Source organism: Cryptotermes secundus, unplaced genomic scaffold, assembly GCF_002891405.2.
Source record: "Cryptotermes secundus unplaced genomic scaffold, Csec_1.0 scaffold18, whole genome shotgun sequence".
NCBI classification, from domain to species: domain Eukaryota; kingdom Metazoa; phylum Arthropoda; class Insecta; order Blattodea; family Kalotermitidae; genus Cryptotermes; species Cryptotermes secundus.
The window spans coordinates 208019-230447 of NW_019735461.1; the positions used below are offsets into that span (position 1 = coordinate 208019).

The 22429-nt window shown below is 41.2% G+C and overlaps 1 protein-coding gene across 1 annotated transcript in view; it reads left to right on the forward strand.

Moving 5' to 3' along the window:
- LOC111869272 (inactive dipeptidyl peptidase 10) overlaps positions 1–22429 on the forward strand; it is a 164322-nt gene that overhangs the window by 89640 nt on the left and 52253 nt on the right. Inside the window, exon 2 of the mRNA XM_023860666.2 lies at positions 6056–6155. Within this exon, the coding sequence (XP_023716434.1) occupies positions 6066–6155 (90 nt within the window). The 5' untranslated portion in view covers positions 6056–6065. The remainder of the gene's footprint in view (positions 1–6055; positions 6156–22429) is intronic.

Genomic DNA, 22429 nt, shown 5'->3' on the forward strand with positions numbered 1-22429 from the left:
TCCGTTCACTTCGGTTTTTCTAGATCTTACACATGCGGTAGGACTCGTTGGGCGGGTGATCAGCTCGTCGCAAGGCCTCTACCTGTACACACACACAAACTACTCATCCATGCCCTGAGTGGGATTCGAACCCACGATCCCGGTTTCCAAGCGAGCGAAGACAGTACATGCCTTAGACCGCTCGGCTACCGTGACCGGCAACGTAATTACATTATGAATTAAAATTATATTTGTGCCTACAACTTAGCGCCATGGCAGAAATGAATATATTCAGAGTCTCAAGGCAAGGTTCCTCTTATTGCCAACATCATAAATGAGGTGACTGGTTAGCCTCAAGCTCCCACTGCTTTACTAATGAGGAATCTCTACATTTATGTACACGGTAGGAAGATAGGAGCCTGGATGGGCCTCAGAGACGGTGGAACCTGATGGCTATGCACTCGTATGTGCCTGTACATGTGTAAGGGGAGGGCCATAAAAACCGGCCCTCGCGCTGCGACCTCCAATGTTCTAGTGTGCTTCCCCTTTGGATTAACCCTTTATTAATCCTACACTTCGAATGAAATGTAGGGCTTCATTTATAGGGGCGTCATAAAAGTCACTTGGTTCCATGAGGAACTGACCAAGGTGACGAAATCTTAAGTAAGCCATGGCCTCACAATCACGTAAGATGTCTGTGGCTGATTCGTCTTTTTGTAAGCACCTTTCACAGGTTGGGTCATCTGTCAGTCGAAATTTGAAAGGGTGTCCTTTTAGGTGACAGTGTCCTGTAAAGAGCTCTACCCCCCATCTTAACTGATCTCTGTTTAATTTCAACAGACCCTTCGTTCTTCTGTGCAGAGGGCCCTAGCATAAGTCCCTTTGCCTGTTTGAGTCCAATTAACGTTGTGGCTAAGAGAAACTACTGCAGCTCCCCAGGCAATAAATACTAACCATTCAACCAGTAGTCAGCCACCCTGATGCATTAGAATGCGCTAGATGTTTCCAAATTACTCCATTCCCCGAATTATGAAAAGAAGAGAAACAAAAGAGAGCGGTCGTGGTCTATGTTAAAGTACTATCCCAACATGTGTCTGCAAGGAATGAAGAAGTAAACGAAGAACCTCATTGAGGTCAACCGATTTCCCAAACGAGAGTAGAACCTGCAATATTCAAAACTACGTAACAAGAAAACTGATCATTTTATCAGGATATTTGATGAGAGATGACTAGGGACTGTGAAAAAGGAAGAAAAAAGTTTTTAGAATATTAGTGATGGGATAAAGGACGCGCGGCGCATGCGCACCGGTAATATTAAAAATAGTCTCCATTTGACACAATCTTGAGTCAGTTCCATTCACCTCCCAAGATCATAAAGTAATTATCTAAATCAGTTCTCTATTACTGATCCATCAACATCTCTGTCCTCTATGTGGAAGATATGCAAGAGATTTCTTGTCAAAATACTGTAACCATGTTATCTTTTCTGCTTCTGGCTTACTTAGCGACGGCAATATATGGCGTCGGATGTATGATGATTTGGAAATAATGTGGAAGGAGTCAGCAAGAGCTTAACCGAGGACCCGGCACAGAGTTTCCCTGGAGGAACAAAAATAAGCCACGAAAACATCAGTGAGGATAGCTGTGTTCCGACCCAGATTCAAACCAAGCAAACTGAGAATGAAAAACTAGAGTACGACTTGTAGCCCAACCTGCTAGGTATACACCATGTCAGATTCTTTATGAAAACCCCGCATTTAACCTGCTGTGAGGTCCTCGTTCCACCTTTTTTTTCCTTGGCACTACAGCCCCAGTGGGCCTAGGCCTACCTCCGTGAACTTCTCCGTTCACTTCGGTTTTTCTAGATTTTATATATACGGTATGACTCCTTGGGAGGGTGATCAGCTCGTCGTAATGCCTCTACCTATACACAAACACAGAAAAACGCACACAAACATCCATGCCCTGAGTGGGATTCGAACCCACGATCCCGGCTTCCGAGCGAGCGAAGACAGTGCATGCCCCTCGTTCCACCTAGTGACAGGAAATGACCTGTGTAAATCACAAACATGTTTCGTTATTTAACAGTCCAGACTGACAACTGAGCCTACAGCATTCTCGTTAGATTCAAATATTTACTAAGTAAGTATTGCCCCTAAAAATGTTGCATATTGAGAAAGACTTCAAAGTTATATTACTAAGGTACGTAGCTACACACACACATATCCAATAGTCATGAAACTGTATCGAGTAATTCTGACACCCGTCCATTATACACAATTCCTATGCTAAAGTTATAATTTGAGACTGTCGCTCTTTAGCCTATATCCAGCTTTGAAAAAATAAAAGGAAGCTTGTGAGACGACCTTCCTGCCCATGTGTCTTTGTCCACCTAACGCCCGGAAGCCTGAAAAGTGAAGCAAGAGGAGACGACCGTTGCTAGGCAGAGGCTCTGTAAACACGTTCCCGCTGCAATGAATACACAATCAGTAGAAGAACTGTTGGAAGCGGTGTTTTCTATGCGGCCCGTGTCATACCAACTACTCAATATGTAGGGAAGGAGACGACGACGGTGTGGAGGCGAGTTTAAATACATCCACCGTATCCCTGCGAGTCGTAGAAGGCATCGTAAAGGGAACCCAGTGCTTGGGGGTATAACCGGGCTACCCTATGAGGGATAAAAATTCGGGGACCTGGCCCTCCGGGTTGGGGAGCCTCGAATCTGAGAAAGTAAAATATTGTCGTGAGTCCTACGGAACACGGACCTGAGAATAACTGCACTGGTGAGGACCAGCAGCAATTGTAAACGAGAGAGGATGTTACATAGGGGCTATGGCAACAAGTATTTACCTGGAGAAAAATAATGGCTGTGGTCTCAAGGGGTTTTTCGCCAACAACATCTGACTGGCGGTGAACCGCCAGTTGTTACGTAACTCTGACTCTGACTCTGACTCTGACTCTGAAAGCAGTTGATTACTTCTTTCCATGTTCTGTTTACGAATATCTCCATATTGTTCTTTATCTGGTTATTGACTGTAATTCTGCCGTTGGCATGCCTTCTTGAGATCCCGTTGCGCTCTGCAATTCATGTGGAAGCATCTACCTTCCATGTGAGATCTGGTAGCTGGCTGCAAGTCCAGTAATATGTCCGGATACAATGGCAGTCCTAGCCATTTAGAAGCTCCGACTTTTCATGGAAAATCTGCACAGTTGCTTTCAGGAACTTTCGCAGATGGAAGGTAGCTACATTCCTGGCAGTTAAATTTACTTCTAGTTTCACTGCAAATGAATCAGCCACAGCAGGCTGTATACTTCAGTTATGATCCGCATTATTTCAACATCGTTTTCTTTCTGAAAGCCTGGCAGACGCCAGAATATACACGTATAAAATAAATGTCGGCATAGGTGCAATGTGTGCATATATCTTTGCACTGTGTTCAGTTTTCTGCAGCAACAAGGAGGGGGCTGCAGTCGTGTTTCCAGTCACGGACCACATCCATCATGGCTTCAATATAACCGGCTTTATGTGAGAGAGAAGCGTGGATGTCTTTAACATCTGCTTGCATCATTGTTATTGTTGCTAGACAAAAGAACACCTTTAGGTTTGTTACATTTTCATGCTGCCAGTCGGTTCACATGTTACGAACTAAATGCAATATGGACAAAGCAATTGATCTTGAGGAAACTCCAACTAATGCCACTCCATAAGATTTAATTTCATGGGAATATTTTGAAAAAGCTGGTTTACAGAAAAAGATTACAGTTAAAAATCTACTATAAGATCGGAAAATGCACTAAAATTTTCTAAGCCAATAAACATCGTCACCGTGGAGCAGAAAATCGACATTTCGAAGACTCTGTCTCCATCAGCTGAGAAGTATACGTATATTGTAACGTGTCGCAGTGACTAAGAAGCGGGTTTGGATTGGTAATTGGATTTATTGACCACTTACAAGCCGTAACTACAAATAATTATAACACGGTTACTGATGTACATAATTCACAATCACTCCACACTAATCCTCTGTCTAACTGCACTAGTCATCACGGATTTGAAACACAGGAACGATAAATGTCTCTCTAAATCACACACTCCTAATATTGCTGTGTTAGAGCAAACGAAGTTTTCAAATCACACGTTAAATCTTCATAGGCTGGCTTCTTTTACTTTTGTATGAGTTTGAAATGTTCACGGTAGTGACTGTAAAGAATGCCGTCTTCTCGTACTCTTCTTCAGCCGAGGAACGGACATGAAACACAGGAAACACATATCACGTGGCCACCACCCATCGCTGCGTGACGTTACCGTGGACACGGGTAACACAGCTTCCTCTACTGTTGTGTGTTGGACCGTGTTCATATAGGTGTTGCCTGGCAACACGTTGTTCAAATCCGTTACATGTACTGCCGCGTGCAGGGAGGTACACGTGTCGAAATGACTGGTTCTAGTTCGGATGATTGGATTCATTAACAGCTTGATTACACGCACTCTCTTAGATACAATCAAATTAGAGTGCTATCGCTGATTTACATACACCCCATAATCCACGGTTGCACGCAACGTCACACACATAAAGTTTTCTAAATCACACTTGACTTCCACGCAGGCAACCTTCTGTATTCCTGGTTCCACTTCGCTTGCTTCCGCCACTTTCAGCTCGTAACTACTCGTAACGCCTCTTAACTGCCTCAACAAGTCAAAGTCAAAGTCACATTGCGACAGACGGTCAGTCAGTCATCAGCCTCATCTGGGGCTCATAACCAGATATTTATTGCTGTTCGAAAGTTACGGTTTTGTTTCTGTGGGGCGCCCTCCTTTTACGAGAGGACGGGTCTGTCTTTTGTATAGGCTGCTGCTCCTTGCCAGCTCAGTCTTTCTCAGGTCCAAGTCCCTTGGTACTTGCGACCATATATTACTATCTCAGATTTGAGATTTCCCTATTCGTCGCCTCCTGTGACTCGCAGGTACAGTATTAATGAGTACTCTTGCCTCAACACTGACGAATACTTCCGTTATGTAGCTTCCGCACTGACCACACATAAAACAGCCTGTATTGTTGGACTTGTTTACTGAGCTATTGCCCAGCAACAGACTCCATAACAAACAGTTACGTGATAGCTACCACTGTTGCGTGACGTCACAGCCAAGCGTGGAGGGGTGTTTACCGAGCGTCGCGCAGCGACGTGCTGGGTGGGGGTATTTGATTTCACAGAGTTGTCGCCTAGCAACGCACCAATACAATCAGCAACTCCCCCTTTGCGCGTGCCCCGAGGCCTCTGTGGCTCAACAGTTCCTGTATAGAGCCAATACGCCAAAGTATATATATATATATACGAAGTGTGTGTGTGTGTGTGTGTGTGAGAGAGAGAGAGAGATTGATTGATTGTGTGGGTGGATGGATGGATGTAGTCCTTATCCATACCTACTCCAATTATGAAGAAAAACAGTCTCTAAATAATTGCTGTTCTGTTAAAAAATTACATGATTATTCGCCCGACAGAATTGTATTTATCTGGTGTTTAATTTCGTATTAGGAAAACTAGGCTTATGGAATAATAAGAATATGTCTCGCTATGACAATAAGTTTGGAACCAACTGATGATTTTCTATGAAAATTTCTACCGGGCCTAAAGCTAATAGTCGCTCAGCTAGTCGGAATATTCACTTTTTTATGGAGTCCGACGCTTAATTTTCAAGTTTTCAAGAGCCCACGTGTAGTTCTTATTCGTAGCGAAATAATTTCGGTCCACTTTGTTACACCCTCAGAAGACATTTTAATATGATATACCCATGGCATGTTCTGTGTAGATTTTCTGACTGAAATTTTACATGAATTTCGGCTCTGTTCAGGGCGTCTTCCTCGTCTATTACAATAAACGTATTGACTTTAAATCTTAACTTGTGCCTGTGTTTGGAAATACATTATTTTTCAGTCCACTTACTGTGAAATACATATTTTCAAAGAAAATGTTATTACAACCAGAGTATTTTTATTCTGCCCTATTTATATATATATTAATTTTAGCACAATATGTATGTTTTGTGCACTGGACACTCACAGCCCTTGTATTGCAGGTGGAGTGTCATGCACGCGACCACTGTGGAGCGCAACTCGTGGCGCCTGCCGCCTGATGACACTGTGCAGGTGGCCGACCAGCGCTCCAAGAGTGCAGAGGTTAGGCTCATTAGTCGTAGTAGTACAAACTGTAATGACATTATCAGGACCGGATTTAAGTTTTCATTCAGATATTTGCCTATTTTAAAACTCTCGACACGTTAGTTGCATTTTTAGTTATTATAAGAAGTAAAAACAAAAATAAAGTGTCATGACCTAAATTTGTTATAACTGAAAGGGGCCCTCACATTTTCAATGCCCCGGAGTTCCACAACTGTAAATCCGGCCTGATATATATGCATGGTTTTATGTGTGTCTAATCTGTGTTAAGTTACTCCCTGGCACTGGGAAAGTGCGATAATGAACCCTATGGTGAATACACTGAATCCATTTGTGCCGAACATACTTTCGTGTGAGTAACTTGAATCATAACAGTTTCCAGCCACCTCACTGTAGGCCATACATATGTCGTGCTATGAAGAGGTTTTCCACCTTTGAACACGGGTCTATGCCCATGTTTCCTTCGACCATTTTTCACTTCAGATCTATCGTAACCTTCTCAATTCACTCGCCTCATAACTAACGGAGATTAAATGAAATAATTCGGTAGATAAAAATGATCGCCTACGAACTAAATTACCACAGTTCCATTCCCAACAGTGATTTATACAGTACTTGTTCGTCACCAGTTAAAACTTCATCCGAAGATTATAGAGACTCAGGTACAGTGGAAAATGGAAAATATATTCGCAGTGACAGAGCAGAAATATCCTCATTATATTGCACATTGTAGATAAAATAAATCAATGTACACACTAGGCATCAAAGAACTACATGAAACACACACACGCCGCCGAAGATTATGCTAATAGAACCCACAAGAAGATCGAAACCGTTTTTAATAAATTTAATGAGATTCTTACTTATTCACAGAGCTGAGCCCTTCTTGAGAAACTGTTAATTGTGCAGCTACTCAAGTATTTCCCAGCATTTTATGGAACCCGAAGGTTCATTACAATCTTCACAAGAGCCCTCCACTGATCCCTATCCTCAGTCAGATCAATCCAATCCATACAATCTTATCTTTCTAAGATCCATTTTAATATTGTTCACCCTCATACGCCTTGGTCTTCCCAGTGGTCCTTTTCCCTCTGGCTTTCCCACCATTATCCTATATGCATTTCACATCTCCCCAATTCGTGCTACATGTCCTGCCCATCTCAACCTCCTTGACTTGATCATTCTAATTGTACTTGGAGAAGAGTACAAGTTATGAAGCTCTCATTATGCAGTTTTCTCCAACCTCCTGTCACTTCATCTCTCTTTGGTCAAAATATTCTCCTCAACACCCTGTTCTCAAACACTCTCAGTCTATGTTCCACACTTAATGTCAGAGACCAAATTTCATACACATACAGAACCACAGACAATATTATAATTTGTATAATCTAATTTTTATGTTTTTGGGTAGCAGACGAGAAGACAGAAGGTTCTGGACTGAATGTTAGTAAGCATAACCCGAGTTCAATCTCCTCTTAATTTGATTTGTTTAATAGGGTAACTTATTTTAATATGAATTTTAATCGCAATTTTAGTTTAATTTTAAAATTGAGACAAGCAGTGCAGTGAACAGTTTAGCATAACGAGGACACCTGATTATGTTCGTATAAGGCTGAAATATATTGTGAATGAAGATTAAAGTGAATACAACAATCTTGTGTTGCATTGTAGCGGATATATATATATATATATTGATGACATCCTTAAATTACCCATTACATATTTATACTTCATAGGATTAGAATATGTGAGTGTATCTGCTGATTTTCAGATAATTTAGCGACACTCTTGTCATGCAGGCATTACACAGCGTCAAATCTGAAGTGTCTGTTCAAGTGTCTGGTCTGATCCCGTCATTCCGCTGGCGAGACTGTACGAAGTCGAAAGAAACCCTTCGAAAAATAACTACCAGCCAGGGCGACATTCGAAGTTGGTACCCCTGCATTAAATTCTAGTTTGGCATCTTCTCGCAAATCTCACCTATACTCTTCCTGAGTATGAGTGTCATGTTGGAAACGGTTTGGGGGAGCTCACGAGGACACTTTAAAGAAACAACACACTCCACCGCTCGAATGTGAAAGTTCATCTCTTCAGTTCTTGCAGAAGTTCGTCTGCAAAACAAAAGACAACATCCAATTGTCGATGGTTGTGTTGCACGATACAGTCCACAATTTTCGCACTGTCGGGGATCGAACACCGTGCCGTTCACAATCTGTCTCTTTGCTACAGCAAGTAGTCCATTTCTCAGCTAAATATTCATATGGAAACACAGGAAGAAGCGAAGGAAAGGAAGGAAGGCGGTGAAAGTGAATGTGAAACTTGGTTTATCGCACTGAGAGGGGAAGACAGACTGGGCATGTCTGAGGACAGGAAACTGGGGAGAACATTTCAGTTTAAGAGACAGGAAGAAACAGGAAGAATGACAAAAGAGCAAAATGAGAATTTTGAAAATAAATACGCTTCACATAATATTATTAGGAAAACTAAACCAAGAAGAATGAGATGGACGGAGAATACAGAACACGTGGGAAAGATGAGAAATTTACATGCCATTTCTTTCGGGAAAATTAAACTGAAGAAACGAATTGGAAGACCCGGGGGTAGAGAGTATGGGAGTATACAAATAAAACGAAATTTAAAGAAACAGTGGGGGAGTGTGTGGAGTCGAATCATCTGGCTCATGATACGGACCCGTGTCGGGTCCTTGGAAACACGGTTTCATGAGGGGCGCGGAATATCCTGGCCAGAATAGCGGATATTTTCTTCTTCAGTAGAACTTTCATTCATGTGGCCTGTTCGCACTTATAAAATAAATTCTGCCAGAAGTTGTGGGGAGAACTCCAGTCCAGTAAATTTCTGCTGACCGTCGACAGCACAGTCTTTCTTGGTACTGGACCTCATAACCATGTTTTCGTTCTTTCCAGATGTTTTGAAATGGGACTTCCTCTTCTTTGACGAGAGGAGGGGTCTGACTACCCTCTCTACTTGGGAGTGACTCTGCTGGCTGTCAGTCACTCATTCAATCGCTCACTCCTGACTCTATGGGAAGAACTAATCGACTGTTTCCATTTGATTACATATTGAGTGCTTAATACTATACGGACCGCATAGAAAACATCCCGTCCAACAGTCCTATTCTTACATGTGTTGGTTGTCGCGGAAACGTGTTTACCAAGCCGTTGCTTAACAGCGTTAGTGAGGACGCACAGACACATAGACAGGAAGGCTATCTCACAAGTCCCCTTCTATTTTTAAAGTAAGGAAAATAGGCTGGGATAACGTAGTCGGAATGGCGACTGCCTACGGGCCGGACGACCAAGAGGACGGAGTTCGAGTCCCGGTGAGGGCAAGAATTTTCACTTCTCCATGTCGTGCCGACCGGCTTTGGGGTCCACCCAAATTCCTGTCCTATGGCGACCGGGGGCTCTTTCCCCATGGGTAAAACGGCTGGGGCTTGAAACTGACAACACACCTCCAACTAGTGCTGAGGTCAAGAAAACATGGATCTATACATCCACTCCCCCATACGCCTTCATGCCGTAGTGCTTATTTAGTTAAGCACAGGGACACCTGTACCTTTAAGGAAAGTAGGCTAATAAAACCAATGCGCCTTGTTTTGGCTCCGTGATAATATATTTACTCGTATTGCCACACTTACGTCTGAAGTATCCGGGTCTGGTCAAGTGGGATTTGTGGTGGACAAAGTGAGGCTGGGGCAGGTTTTCTCTGAGTACTTCGGTTTCCCCTAGAAATCTTCATTCCACTAAATTCTCCATCATCATAATCAGCCGGGGCAGGTACAATAGGCGAAACAGTGGCAGGAGTGCCGAGTGGACCCAGCTGAACTCCACCCCCCCCCNAATAAAAAGAGACTGTCTGAAGCACCTGTGACTGAACTCAACAGACCAATCCCTAAGTTCCATGAAGATTTTTTGACGCCCTCTTGAACATAAATATGATTTTGATATTTTCGAAAAATAAGTGAAACAGAAAACAGACCACGATAAATTACTTCAATTGGCACAAGAGCTCTGATGTACATTCGAGTTTATAGGAGGTCCCTATACGAGTATGGATCGAGATTTTGTGATCGAGAAAAGAAGCTCTGTTTGATGTTGCGGTATTACTCGTAATAGGAACGAGACAGGGTTCATTTATGGGACTCAGAAATTCAAAGAAGCAGTTGTATGCTATAAAATAGCTGCTAGGATATCCTGATAAAAACATTAAAATTGATCGGCCAGATTTCCCAAAAAAGAAAAAATGTGAATTTATAGCCAATACATTTAAACCATAAGTGTTCCATTATGTACTCAGGCGGAAGCTTTCGCTGCAGAAAAATGGTGGAAGTTTTTTATTGCAAGCTGGAAGTGCTGATCAGATCAAAACTATAACTATAACTATAGAAATGTGTAGACTTACTCCATCTGATTACTTATATTTTTCAAATACTCTTCTTACTGTTTTTCATATCTCATAGCATTTAGTTCAGATACAAGTGATATTCTGCAAAGTAAATCGCAACACAGGTACACTGTATCAAGTTAGAAATTATTGCTTTCCCAATTTCTCAAGAAAGACCCTGAAAAATAACTTATATTTGGATAGAAAGAAGAAGTAGCTGTGCTCCTATAGGGTAACCGAGACGAGAAGCCTGAAGGGGAAGCAATATGGCATGACACCTGAAAATAGGAATTATGCAGTCAGAGAAGCGCCACAGGGTCGTCCATTGATAGGCAACAGCTCGGTGGACACGTCCCTCCCTCTCGTAGTCACATAAGAAGTACCACCAGAAGGCTCCCACACCGGTAGACGTATTAGTCTGAAGGCTTTCAGAGCTGACAGAGCGTAACATACGGTCATGAGTCCTATGGAACTCGGAATCAAGCATCACTCTGCTGACGAGGACCAAAAGTAATTTATCAGTTAGTCACTCAATCAATTTCCGGACCACATTAGTCCAAACTAGGACCGTGTTGTTCTTATTTGTACTTAACGGAATTTAATGTGGGCGGTTGGAATGGGAGCAGACCCAGAAATCGACACTTTAAAAAGAATTTGCCACGTGAGCCGGAGGTGCGTGGACCTCTTCATTGGATTGCGTAAGAAGAATTTACTTCGTGAAGCGGTACTTCTGTTGAAAGACGGTGGAATTTTTCCAGTCACAGAGTGATCTTTTGGGCGTGTAGCACATATTTCAGGACCCTTTGCACCACAATATTACACTTCAAGAAGTTCGACTACCTCCTGTCCGGAGTGACTTCAAAGACTGTTAGTCTGATAATATAGTAAACTGATATGAAGAGCGTGGACATCAACAGTGAAAACGTGTGTCATCTTCAAGAGTCTGCTGATTACTTGAGCATGCCAGGCATCCTTAAAATGAATTGCGACTTCTTTAGAAGCATGCCGGCCTCTTAGAAGTGTATCGGCCTCACGCGTTTCGCAAGGGACTGCTTTGTCCTAGCCTTGAGCAGGATGAGCGCGGCTTCATCATGCTCAACTTTGTGCAAGCGTTACAGTAAAATATCAGACTGTTGGGACTGCAGTCAGAGGATTTGCAAGCGGACGAATTAAATGTAAAGTATAAGACGTGTGTGTAGGAGAGCCTTATACACGAGGAGCAGAAAATGTTTTATTGTGGAGGTCATGAAGAAATTCAGATTGGGACTGTTGGATATAGAGTCGTTCCTTAAAAAAATGAAAAAACGGAAAAGCTTATTCTTACGCGACAGGAAATAAGGAATATTCTCTCATCAAAATGGACCAGCTGTAGTTCCTCTACGATTTAGAAACGAAAATATTTTCCCCAGGAAAATATTTAATTAGTTCCTGGTACTCATTTCTGTTAGAGACTGAGTAAACCCGAGCGCCTAGTGCGGCTGGAAGGATTAGGTCAACTGAAAAAATCCAATAACCTCATCGGGATTTGAACCCGCGACTTTCAGTCTTGTAGCGTAGCACCTTTGACCACTACGCTACCGCGTGGCCCTACGAGTTAATAAGCATTCACTAAATTTAATAATCATCCAAATTCTGTGTCTGGTCACTACATATTGAATAATTTCAAGATTTCGCATTTAATAGCAGGATATTATGTTGTCGATCCGTATGACTAGGGCAATATGAAACGTGATTCTGAGAATGTGAAGTGGACTAAACTAGGGATACGGTCCAGTGAGCCATCGAGGTGATGGAAATGAAGGTGTATATCAACAGAGAAGTTATGGGTTAGCTGGAAACTATCAGCCACTGAACCAAATTCCAGTCAGCCTACCATGGTATTAATGTCACATGAACAGCTACCAACTTTGGGTTCTTCGAAGTTAGAGACTTAATATGTAAGGCTTAGAGGGACGTCATGTATGATTATAATAATCCAGAATTTCATGCGATTCAGCCAACACGATACGAAGCTTCTATGGCAAAACAAACGTTGCCTGTGTAATTCAGGGGGCATCTGCTTCTTGCACTGCTGGTGATATGATTCGAGTGGATCGGTCACGAGTTTCTGTGCTAAGGCCGACAGAATGAGCCCTCAATTAATGCGATGTGTCCAGTTTCTTGGTGCAACGGTAGTGAAAGTGTCGATCCTATAAGGACTGGAGTAATTTATCTCGCAGTTTCCATGTAATAACTGTAGGGATCTGTGTCTCTGAAAGTGACATTCTACAGTCCCCGCCAATCGTGAAATCTACAGAGGTGTTAAGAATCTGGACATCTGTCAGCAGAAAATATTATTTGCTGTTAGATACGAAAGAGAAGATTTTTAACATATTCTATTGCATGACTATACCTATCCGTTACATAGGTTGCTCCTGTAAAAGAAATGGTAAAGCTATCCCTGTAACAGGCCGTAGAGGCCCATAGGGTTATGAGACGTCGAGGTTCCCATATTTCCTAGACAATCGACTCACAGATGGCGGTGAGGTTGTCAGACTTACGACCGGGCTGCCCTTTACCTTCCAATGAAGATTCCTGGTACTCATTTCTGGTAGAGGCTGAGTCGAACCCAGGCACATAGTGCGGCTGGAAGGATTAGGTGAATTGAAAAATCCAATGACGTCATCGGGAATCGAACCCGCGACCGTGCGGCTTGTAGCATAGTGCCTCAAATAACTACGTTACTTCGTGTCCCAGGTTACTCCTGTACCTTTGGAATAAGAAGTTTTGTAATGATGGACAAGTAGGGTTCAGGATTGATTACATTTATAGACAGATAAAGTTTGAGTATGCCAAGGACCCTGAGAGCTATACCAGCGGCAGCGTAGCTACTGGCAGGGCCTCCCTTGCTGGACAGGTCAAAGGGTAGGCATCAGACGAAGAGAGACACCAAAAACTGATGCCGGAAGCAGCGTCGTCAGTAGCGACTTGAAGCACAGAACAAATGCTCGAGATGGTTCGAGTTCGTATAGCAACAGGCGTGACCAGAGTGGTTTGAACGGCTGCTGTACTGCGATGTGGAAAGCAAATGGAAAAACTACCACATTATCACTTTTCCTGGATAGTCTCTTTCCAAAAACAGAAGATCGCATTAAGTGGAGGAACTGTTTTGGAAGAGACTGTGGACCTGTCGTCTGACAGATTACTGATGAATGAATGAATGAAAGTTTACAACTAACGAAGCATTCCGTCTAGTACCTACAGAATGCTCAAATGGTTACTTTTTACCTTTTGTTATTTTGAAAAAAAAATGACACGAGGCTTATGGACCACCTTGCTGTCTCTCTTAACGCCTGAAAGCAGCAATAGTAATATGTCTGTAGTAGTGTTCGGTTTGAAGCCGTGCCATTCATTCAAATATCGGCAGATTACTCTCAAAGCATTTCAGTTTTCTCCTACCAGTCACAACCTAACAGTGCTCCATAAACATATCTTGCCGCCCCTGGCATGCAGCCTCGCTCTTCTCTGTTCGAGATTCACGTCTGAAACGATCTATGAGTTCCTGGCGACTGCTCCGTACACTGCACACGGAACTGAGCAGAAATACTCGAGTTCTATGTACACGTAGATCTCAAAACAGACAAATCCTCCTGAGTTTTCGTGACTGTTCTCAGTCCCTCTGGGCAAACTCAGGGAAAGCAGCTCAGATTAGACTACTACTGTTTCCTTTTCTATTCGCTGTATTTCATATATATATATGTGTGTGTGTGTGTGTATACCGTATTACTTCGAATATAAGACACAATTTTTCTCGCTGAAAAATTGAGATGCGTCTTTTATTCGAAGTAATATGATGTATATTTTTTAGTTTTTCAAGGTTGGTATTAAAATGTGCAACCTAGAAACAATAAATTCTAGAGACGCCATAAGGAAATCCGATTAAACACAGAAATGTTCTTCCGTAATGTTGCCTATTTGAAGTATGATTGCCATGAAAGATCATTTTGACAGAGTTTGCTTGAAATTTCAAGGTAGAATTGGCCACTTTACTTTCACCTGTAATAACATGGATATTACACACATCTTAAAGGGCATCCTTAAATAATTTCAATCGTTGCGAAATATGCCGATAACATAAACTCTGAAGTTTTATGGGGGGTAAAATGTATGAGATCTTCACGGGCTTTCAACTATGTCAGTTAAAAATGACCACCATTTCAGGGACCAATTCTCTTCTCTTCATCAGGACTTGATGTGGCATTGGATCCAAACAGTTCAATCTATGAGTGTATAACATCTTCTAGCTCATAAGCAAAAGACTATGGGCAGCTAGTGGACAGAGTCGTGGGTGAGCTTTGCTTGCTCTTCTCTCCGAGTTGGTGTATTTCTGCACTGTTTCGTCATGTTAGCCATCGGGTACAAGGACCGACTGTGTTTCAAGTTTCTGGGATGATATAAATAGTCCCCTCTATTAGGCGGCTCAGGTATCCAGGTGCTTTTTCTGGTATAGAGTTGTTCCTGAAATCTGCACTCTGCTCTGTCTCAAATCTGCGCTCTGCCACCGCTGAATTCTCTGTCCGGTTCCTGCTTATGTGTCCTACATATCCCTTACGCCTGATCTCGATAGCTCTGGACAACCAGTTGACACAGCTGAGATCTCGAGATGTTTTCATTAAATGGACCTAAGATGGTGATCTAGAAGAGAAATAGGTTACGAAGATGTGAACTGGATTAAACTGACTTAGTGAGAGATCTAATGGCGGACCTAAATGATCAGGGTAATGAACTTCCCGAGTTCTATAAGAGAAGGGAATCACTTCATCTGAATGACTTCATTTTTCTGGAAGTCGCGTATACACGTAAGTATTTGAAATGTACCAATATGGGGGTGATGCGAGCCATTAAGGATGAGCTCTTTGCATACTGGGTCTAACCCGAGCTATTCAATCCTTCGCATCTACCAAAATGCCTAACTTTCAGACAAAGTAATGCAGAATAGCCCCCCAGTATAAGGCATGAAATGTATTCGTCAGCTCGAACAATGGGATCATTGATTCGAATCCCTCTCAAGACATCTCAAGACATGGATGTCTGTTTTTATTTTGTGTTTGTGTTCTGTATTGTGTTATTGTGTATTGTGTTAAGTGAGACGGGCTGATCCTCCGTCCAGGCAGACCTATCGACTCTCTAAGATTAAGAAAGTGAAGTGAAACGAAGCGTCTCACAAATACTCTATGGTCCAAGTGGGTGCAAGGGGAATAGAAGAAGAAGGAAAAAAACAATGCAGTGAACAAGTTTATGTAATCAATAAGTACTCTATGAGCCATGCCAATCCAGAATGCATTTGTAGTATTGTATAAAATATTCACTTACGTGGCACAAGCTGTGTATCTTCCGGAATAATATCTGATACCAACTTACCCTTCACTCATCAGATGCTTCACCTATCAGCTTAAATTGTCTTCTGTAACTGATCTAACGTAGCGAACCCTGAGAGGAACTGCCCAGCTCTTGGTAAGATAGGGTGCTAGAATGCTTAAAGTTTGGCTGTGTTCCAACATCTGCTAAGTGGCATCACTTACTTGGGTACCGCGAGACGCCGAGTGGAATGCCCGGAACCTGCGTAGAGAACTGCGGCGACTAGCGTTGTTTTCCCCTGAGCCCGGCCACACTTCGTTTTCCTGTTCATAAATAGTTAAGACTTGAATACTCACGTCACTCGATGTCCTTCAGAATGTCTGTTTCTCTCTCTACTTCATCCATCCTTTTATCTCTTATCTTTGTTCCTATTTCTTTGTTTCCCAATTTTCTTTGTTTATTTTATTTCCTTATTTTTAATTTGTTTCTTTCCTTCCCTAAGCACTTTCCTTTTCCTTGTCAAAAAATGATAATTTCTACGTAAGGTTTATTCTTGCCAATTTATTCTTACTCTTTATTGCCTTTTATGTTTCTTTCCCATTCTTGCCGAAAGTTGGGACTGGGATTTCTCGGCAGGTGCTCGTGAGATCATGGGATCTACTTTCGACTAGCAGACCGGTTAACCCGACTGAGTTACATCGGGGTCATCCCTATTTTCTCCAGAAAAATACCTATATAATGTCTGAAAACACGCCATGATAAATTTCTTCTACTTTATTTTTAATTCATCCTTTACAAATCATTCTGCCATTCCGTGTTTCACATGCAAATTTAAATTACAAACTATAAAAGAATAAAATATCTTTCTCTTTAACGTTTTTGTTTTAGTTTTCCCTGTTTTCTGCTTAAGTTATTTTATATAAAAATTTCCTTTCTATCTTTTCTCCTTTCTTTTCTTCATTCCAATATCCATCCTTCTCTCAACTTCATTTGATTTTTACTCCTGTCCTATCAATTTCATATTTTATTCTTTTCAGTTTTCTTCTCTGTCTTCTTTCGTATTTTCTTCTTGCTTTTTAACTTTTTCCTTTATTATTCCGTCATGAACAAAACCAGCCTATTCACAGTGGCGTTCCTCTCAAATAAAAAAAATGGACGAAGGAGGATGAGAATTAGCCGTGCTTTAGATGCCGCCACTGCCCCTCTTGTATGGTCTGCAGTCGCAACTCTAGGCAAAGCCTAGGGCAGTCATAGTATTTCCGACTGAAGAACAAATCTTATTTTAAGCGTAATTCAATATTCACAAATTACAAAACCCGAATTAATCAACCCTCAACATACTTCCTTGATCTCTCTTATTCTCTGACACAGAGATCTTCGCCTGTTAAAGCCTGTGGCCTCTCTGCGAGGATATGAAATTTCTCGCTTCACTGGGATTGAATGTTGGTAAACGTGTTTTACTAATTCCTACGTCTGTTGAGTTATTGAAGGGCATTCGCACGAAATGAAACATGCAGCCTCGAAGGAAAGGACGATTGATGGTTGATGTACTGGAAAGGATTCTCAAGGAAGCTGTGGTGAATTGTTTAGTTAATACCACGACATTCTCCTGGAGCGATGAGGAGGATCACAAAAACCTCAGTCAGGAAACCCGGTGTACAGATTGCAACCGAGCTGCTCACGAAAAAATGCAGAAAACGTTACCACTAGACCGGTGGTTCTCAACCTTTATCAGACCGCAGCCCAGTAAGTTCTTTTTTATAAGACGAGGGCCTAGTCCCAACAAATTTACTCATAAATACCTCTCCAGTCTTGTTAAAGTTCATGCATTAAGTTAACGTAATATTAGTCATTAATTATAGCATAATCATGAAGGGTATTAGTACACTTATGTATACGGTGTGGCATGTTGACAAACATAAATTACATTTAAATTGGTTGTCAGTCACTGGACTAATGAAATTTTGTAGCATTTTGTAGTTTCCTCAGACCAATATCATTAAATTATTTTGTGCTAATTTTCATTGACATATCCCATGCTGTTCACCAAAAACTTGTGTTGTTCAGCGTAAAATTGATTATTGTATTATTAAATTGATTTTAATGATGTTGGCTTGAAAAAAACGGCAGTGAGAAAAATATTTATGCATTGTAACTCACCATAGAAGTCAGCTGAGTAGGGGAAGAAACAGAAGGATGTCAACTTGCCGGTGAAACACTTATTATCACATTCACACGCCAATCAATTATATACAGAGTGTTTCACGACTTTAGGGCATAACTGCAGGAGATGATTTCCTAGGTCTTTGTGAACGAAACAGTTCATATAAACATGTGTCCTATTTTGGACGGTTACGGAGTTAGACCGTCTTTTCATTCCCGTACACGCCCTCGTGTGAACCGCGTCTGTCAGCTGGCGGGTCGCTATTTTTAGCCAGCTACAGACAGAGCGTTCTCGTTATCTCGACACTTGAGAGGTACCTAAGACAGGGTGGGCTGGTATGTCCAGCGCGGTTCACAACCGAGCGGCAGCCTGTGTTGGGGCCGGTGGTGGCATTTTCGAAAATCAGCTTTAAGCACCAATAAATTCAAATTAAAGGTAATTTCACGAAGTTAACTTTACATTCATACTTTAAATGTATCATGTATTATGCTGGTTTATTATTTTGTTCCGTTTATTGTCAGTAATCGTTACCTTCCATTCTGAGTTTTAAACGGTCATAACTCCGTAACCGTCCAAAATCGGACACATGTTTATATGGACTTTTTTGATCACAAAGACCTAGGAAATTAACTCCTGCAGTTATGGCCTAAAGTCGTGAAAAAATCTGTATGTAAATTATGTAATTTGATAAATAAAAATGTATGAATCTCTCAATTCTAAACACTATTTCCAACACTAATTAATATTTTGATTTTAAAGACGAAGCATTTTAACACAGCAATTATAAGTTATTGGAAAGTTAAACTTAGTTTCTTTTATCACAACTGAGTTTGGAACGTTTTAGTTAATCTAGTGAGACTTCTGTTTCTGTTTTCCGTCCGTTAGCTTATTAATTCTGGGATGAATTGAAGTGAGAGCCAAACGGAGACAGTCAGAAAGTTGCAGGCAGTTCCTTTGTTTCGTTTTAAGCACAGTCATGGCAGAAAATGCAGTTTCACAAAGATACGTGGTGGAAAAACAAAGAAGAAACCTCACTGCTATTTCATATAAATTTGGATATTCATTTTTCATTCTTATCCAGAATTTCGAATTACTCGTAGTGTTTAAAGTGCTTTCCAGTCCTTTGTTCGATGATAATTCAATAAGTTGAAGGGTTTCTTCATGGGAAAGGGCTGTCTCTTTGTGTTCAACAAAAGGGTTCACATATTTTGCCTCCGGGGATCCTCATGTTCGGGATAATATTTTTCAAACGACAACAACAATATCTTCAAGTGGGCTGCAATAATATCTGAAACTGAATTCTGTGAATAGAAATCATCTGCTTCCATAATATAGTCCGAGTACGACTGAAACATTTCATTGTTACCTTCTGCAATCATATCAAGCCAGAGTTTCAGTTTCTTTTTGAATGATTTGATCTTGTTCCACACATTAAATATTGTTGTATCTGGACCTTGAAGTTTAAATTCAACTCGTTCATGTAAGAAAATATGTCGCTGAGATACCCCAGCCTGGCTACCCATTTCTTATCCTGAAATAATGGGACAGGTTACTTTTCTTATCAATTAGAAAGAGCTCGACTTCCTTTCGGAGTTCATATAACCTCTTGAGAACTTTACCGCGGGACAGCCAACGAACTTCCGAATGGAAAAGAAGATTTTGACGTCCAGAGCCCATTTCATCGCACAATGCTTTTAACAGTCTTGTATTTAAAGCACTCTCTTTTATATAATTAATAATCTTAACAGATTGAGACAGGACNATATCTTCAAGTGGGCTGCAATAATATCTGAAACTGAATTCTGTGAATAGAAATCATCTGCTTCCATAATATAGTCCGAGTACGACTGAAACATTTCATTGTTACCTTCTGCAATCATATCAAGCCAGAGTTTCAGTTTCTTTTTGAATGATTTGATCTTGTTCCACACATTAAATATTGTTGTATCTGGACCTTGAAGTTTAAATTCAACTCGTTCATGTAAGAAAATATGTCGCTGAGATACCCCAGCCTGGCTACCCATTTCTTATCCTGAAATAATGGGACAGGTTACTTTTCTTATCAATTAGAAAGAGCTCGACTTCCTTTCGGAGTTCATATAACCTCTTGAGAACTTTACCGCGGGACAGCCAACGAACTTCCGAATGGAAAAGAAGATTTTGACGTCCAGAGCCCATTTCATCGCACAATGCTTTTAACAGTCTTGTATTTAAAGCACTCTCTTTTATATAATTAATAATCTTAACAGATTGAGACAGGACTTGATTAAGTTCAGGTGTCTTTTTTTTTGGGAGGCCAGGTTTTGCCTATGAATGTAGCAATGCGTTGACGCTAAGTTATTGCCCGCCATATCTTTAATTTTAGTGACCAAACCTGAATTTTTACCTGTAAGACAGGCAGCGCCTTCAGTGCAAATTCCAAAGCCATTTTTCCATTCGAGACCTTCCTCTTCAATGAAACCATTTAAAACTTTGAAAATTTCACTGCTGGTAGTGTGTGTAGGTAATTCAGAAACACTTAAAATGTCTTCCTTCAAGTCACTCTCGTCACGGTCAATATATCGTACATAAGTAAGTAAAACGCTGCTGTTCTGAATATCTGTAGATTCGTCCAGTTTTAACGCAAACAATTTCGATTTTTTAATTTTTTCAATGACTTGCGTTTCTGTATTTTGTGCCATATCAGATATCCGCCTACCAACTGTATCATTCGACAATTTGATGTCTTTCATTTTACTTGCCGCAGACTGGCCTAATACTTCATTACAAGCAGCAATCAAAGAAGGCTTAATGAGTTCTTCCCCAATGGAATATGGGTTTTTACATTTAGCTATCTGTAGTGATATAAAATAGGATGCCGTCAGAAGTGAAGTGTCAATGGTTGAAGCTTGTTAAATAATTTCCTTTTCTACTATAAGTGCATCTCTTTTACGCACAAAGAATTCAATGGGTTTGTTGACTAGATCGGAATGTCTTGTGTTGAGATATCGGGTAGGTCCCGATGGCTTCATAGCTTCATTTCCCAGAACAGTAGCACAAATGACACATTGAGGTCGTGGCAACTGGTCAGTGTTAGGGCATTGTATGAAACCAAATTTTAAGTAGCTGTCCATGTACTTACGAATGGACGCAGACTTTTTCTTCTGTGTGCTGGTGGTTTTCCCTTCATTTTGTACATCCTGGAGATCGCTATGTAGGCTTGAGGTGGATGAATCACTACTTGTTGCGTCACTAAACACTTTCAATACGAGATTTCTTAACACCAAACTTAAACAAAGTCCCCTGTCTCTTATTCACTTTAAAATTTAAATCACTCAGGTTTCGAAACAAGCACTTACACACTGCAATGCGAACTTGCGAAGAAACAGTGTTCAGAATTACTAGATTTGAAAACCGGATACAGACTGTCATGGTCTTCAATTTCAGTGGAAACAGTTTCTTTATACTTCCTTGCTGACTGGTCACTGACATTTGCAACACAGATTTTATTTCGCTCACTTCTGAGAACAGAGGATATGACGCCCATTGTTGTAATCGGCTTGCAGGCAATATTTATGACTGGTCATAAACACCGGTATTGCCTTTCCCGAAGGTTGAAAGATTTGGTTGTCTGAAAATTCCCGATCATTCATGAATACTTCCATGTTTAGAAATATGCGGCTTGGTCACTGACATTTGCTACACAGATTTAGGTGTTCTGTGTTTGAGCTTCTCGACACAAATATTGTTCTCCTCTGAATATTTCCACTGTAAAATATTTATTCATGAAAAATGCTTAGAAAATGAAAATGGCAAATTCCAGAAGAGCTTCTCGCGGCCCAGTATAATTGATGCCAGAGTCCACTACTGGGCCCCGGCCAGGCGGTTGAGAAGCATGGCACTAGACCATTCAGTTCGGTGTTCCTACGTCTACATGTGCCAGCTCCCTTCTGTGCTATCTACGTGCAACTCATCTCTGTCCTCATACGTCCCCGGTCTTGTATAGACATTATTTCTCACATTTTCCTGAAGTTTGTGCCGATGTATTTCTCTCATTATTTATATATCTATTAATTTAATTAGTGATATATTCTTCAAGAAGGTTGGAGAAAACTGCATAATGAGGAGTCTTATTAATTTTACTCTTCTCGAAGTATAATTAAAACGATCAAGTAAAGGAGGATGAAGTGGGTAAGTCATGTAGCACAAATAGAGGAGAGGAGCAATACATGTAGGATACTGGTGGGAAAGCCAGGTGGAAAGAGATCACTGAGAAGACAAAGACATAAGTGGGTGGACAACATTGTAATGGATCTCAGAGAGACAGAATGAGATAACATGGATTGGATTGAACTGGCTCAGGATAGGGACCAGGGGAGGACTCTTGTGA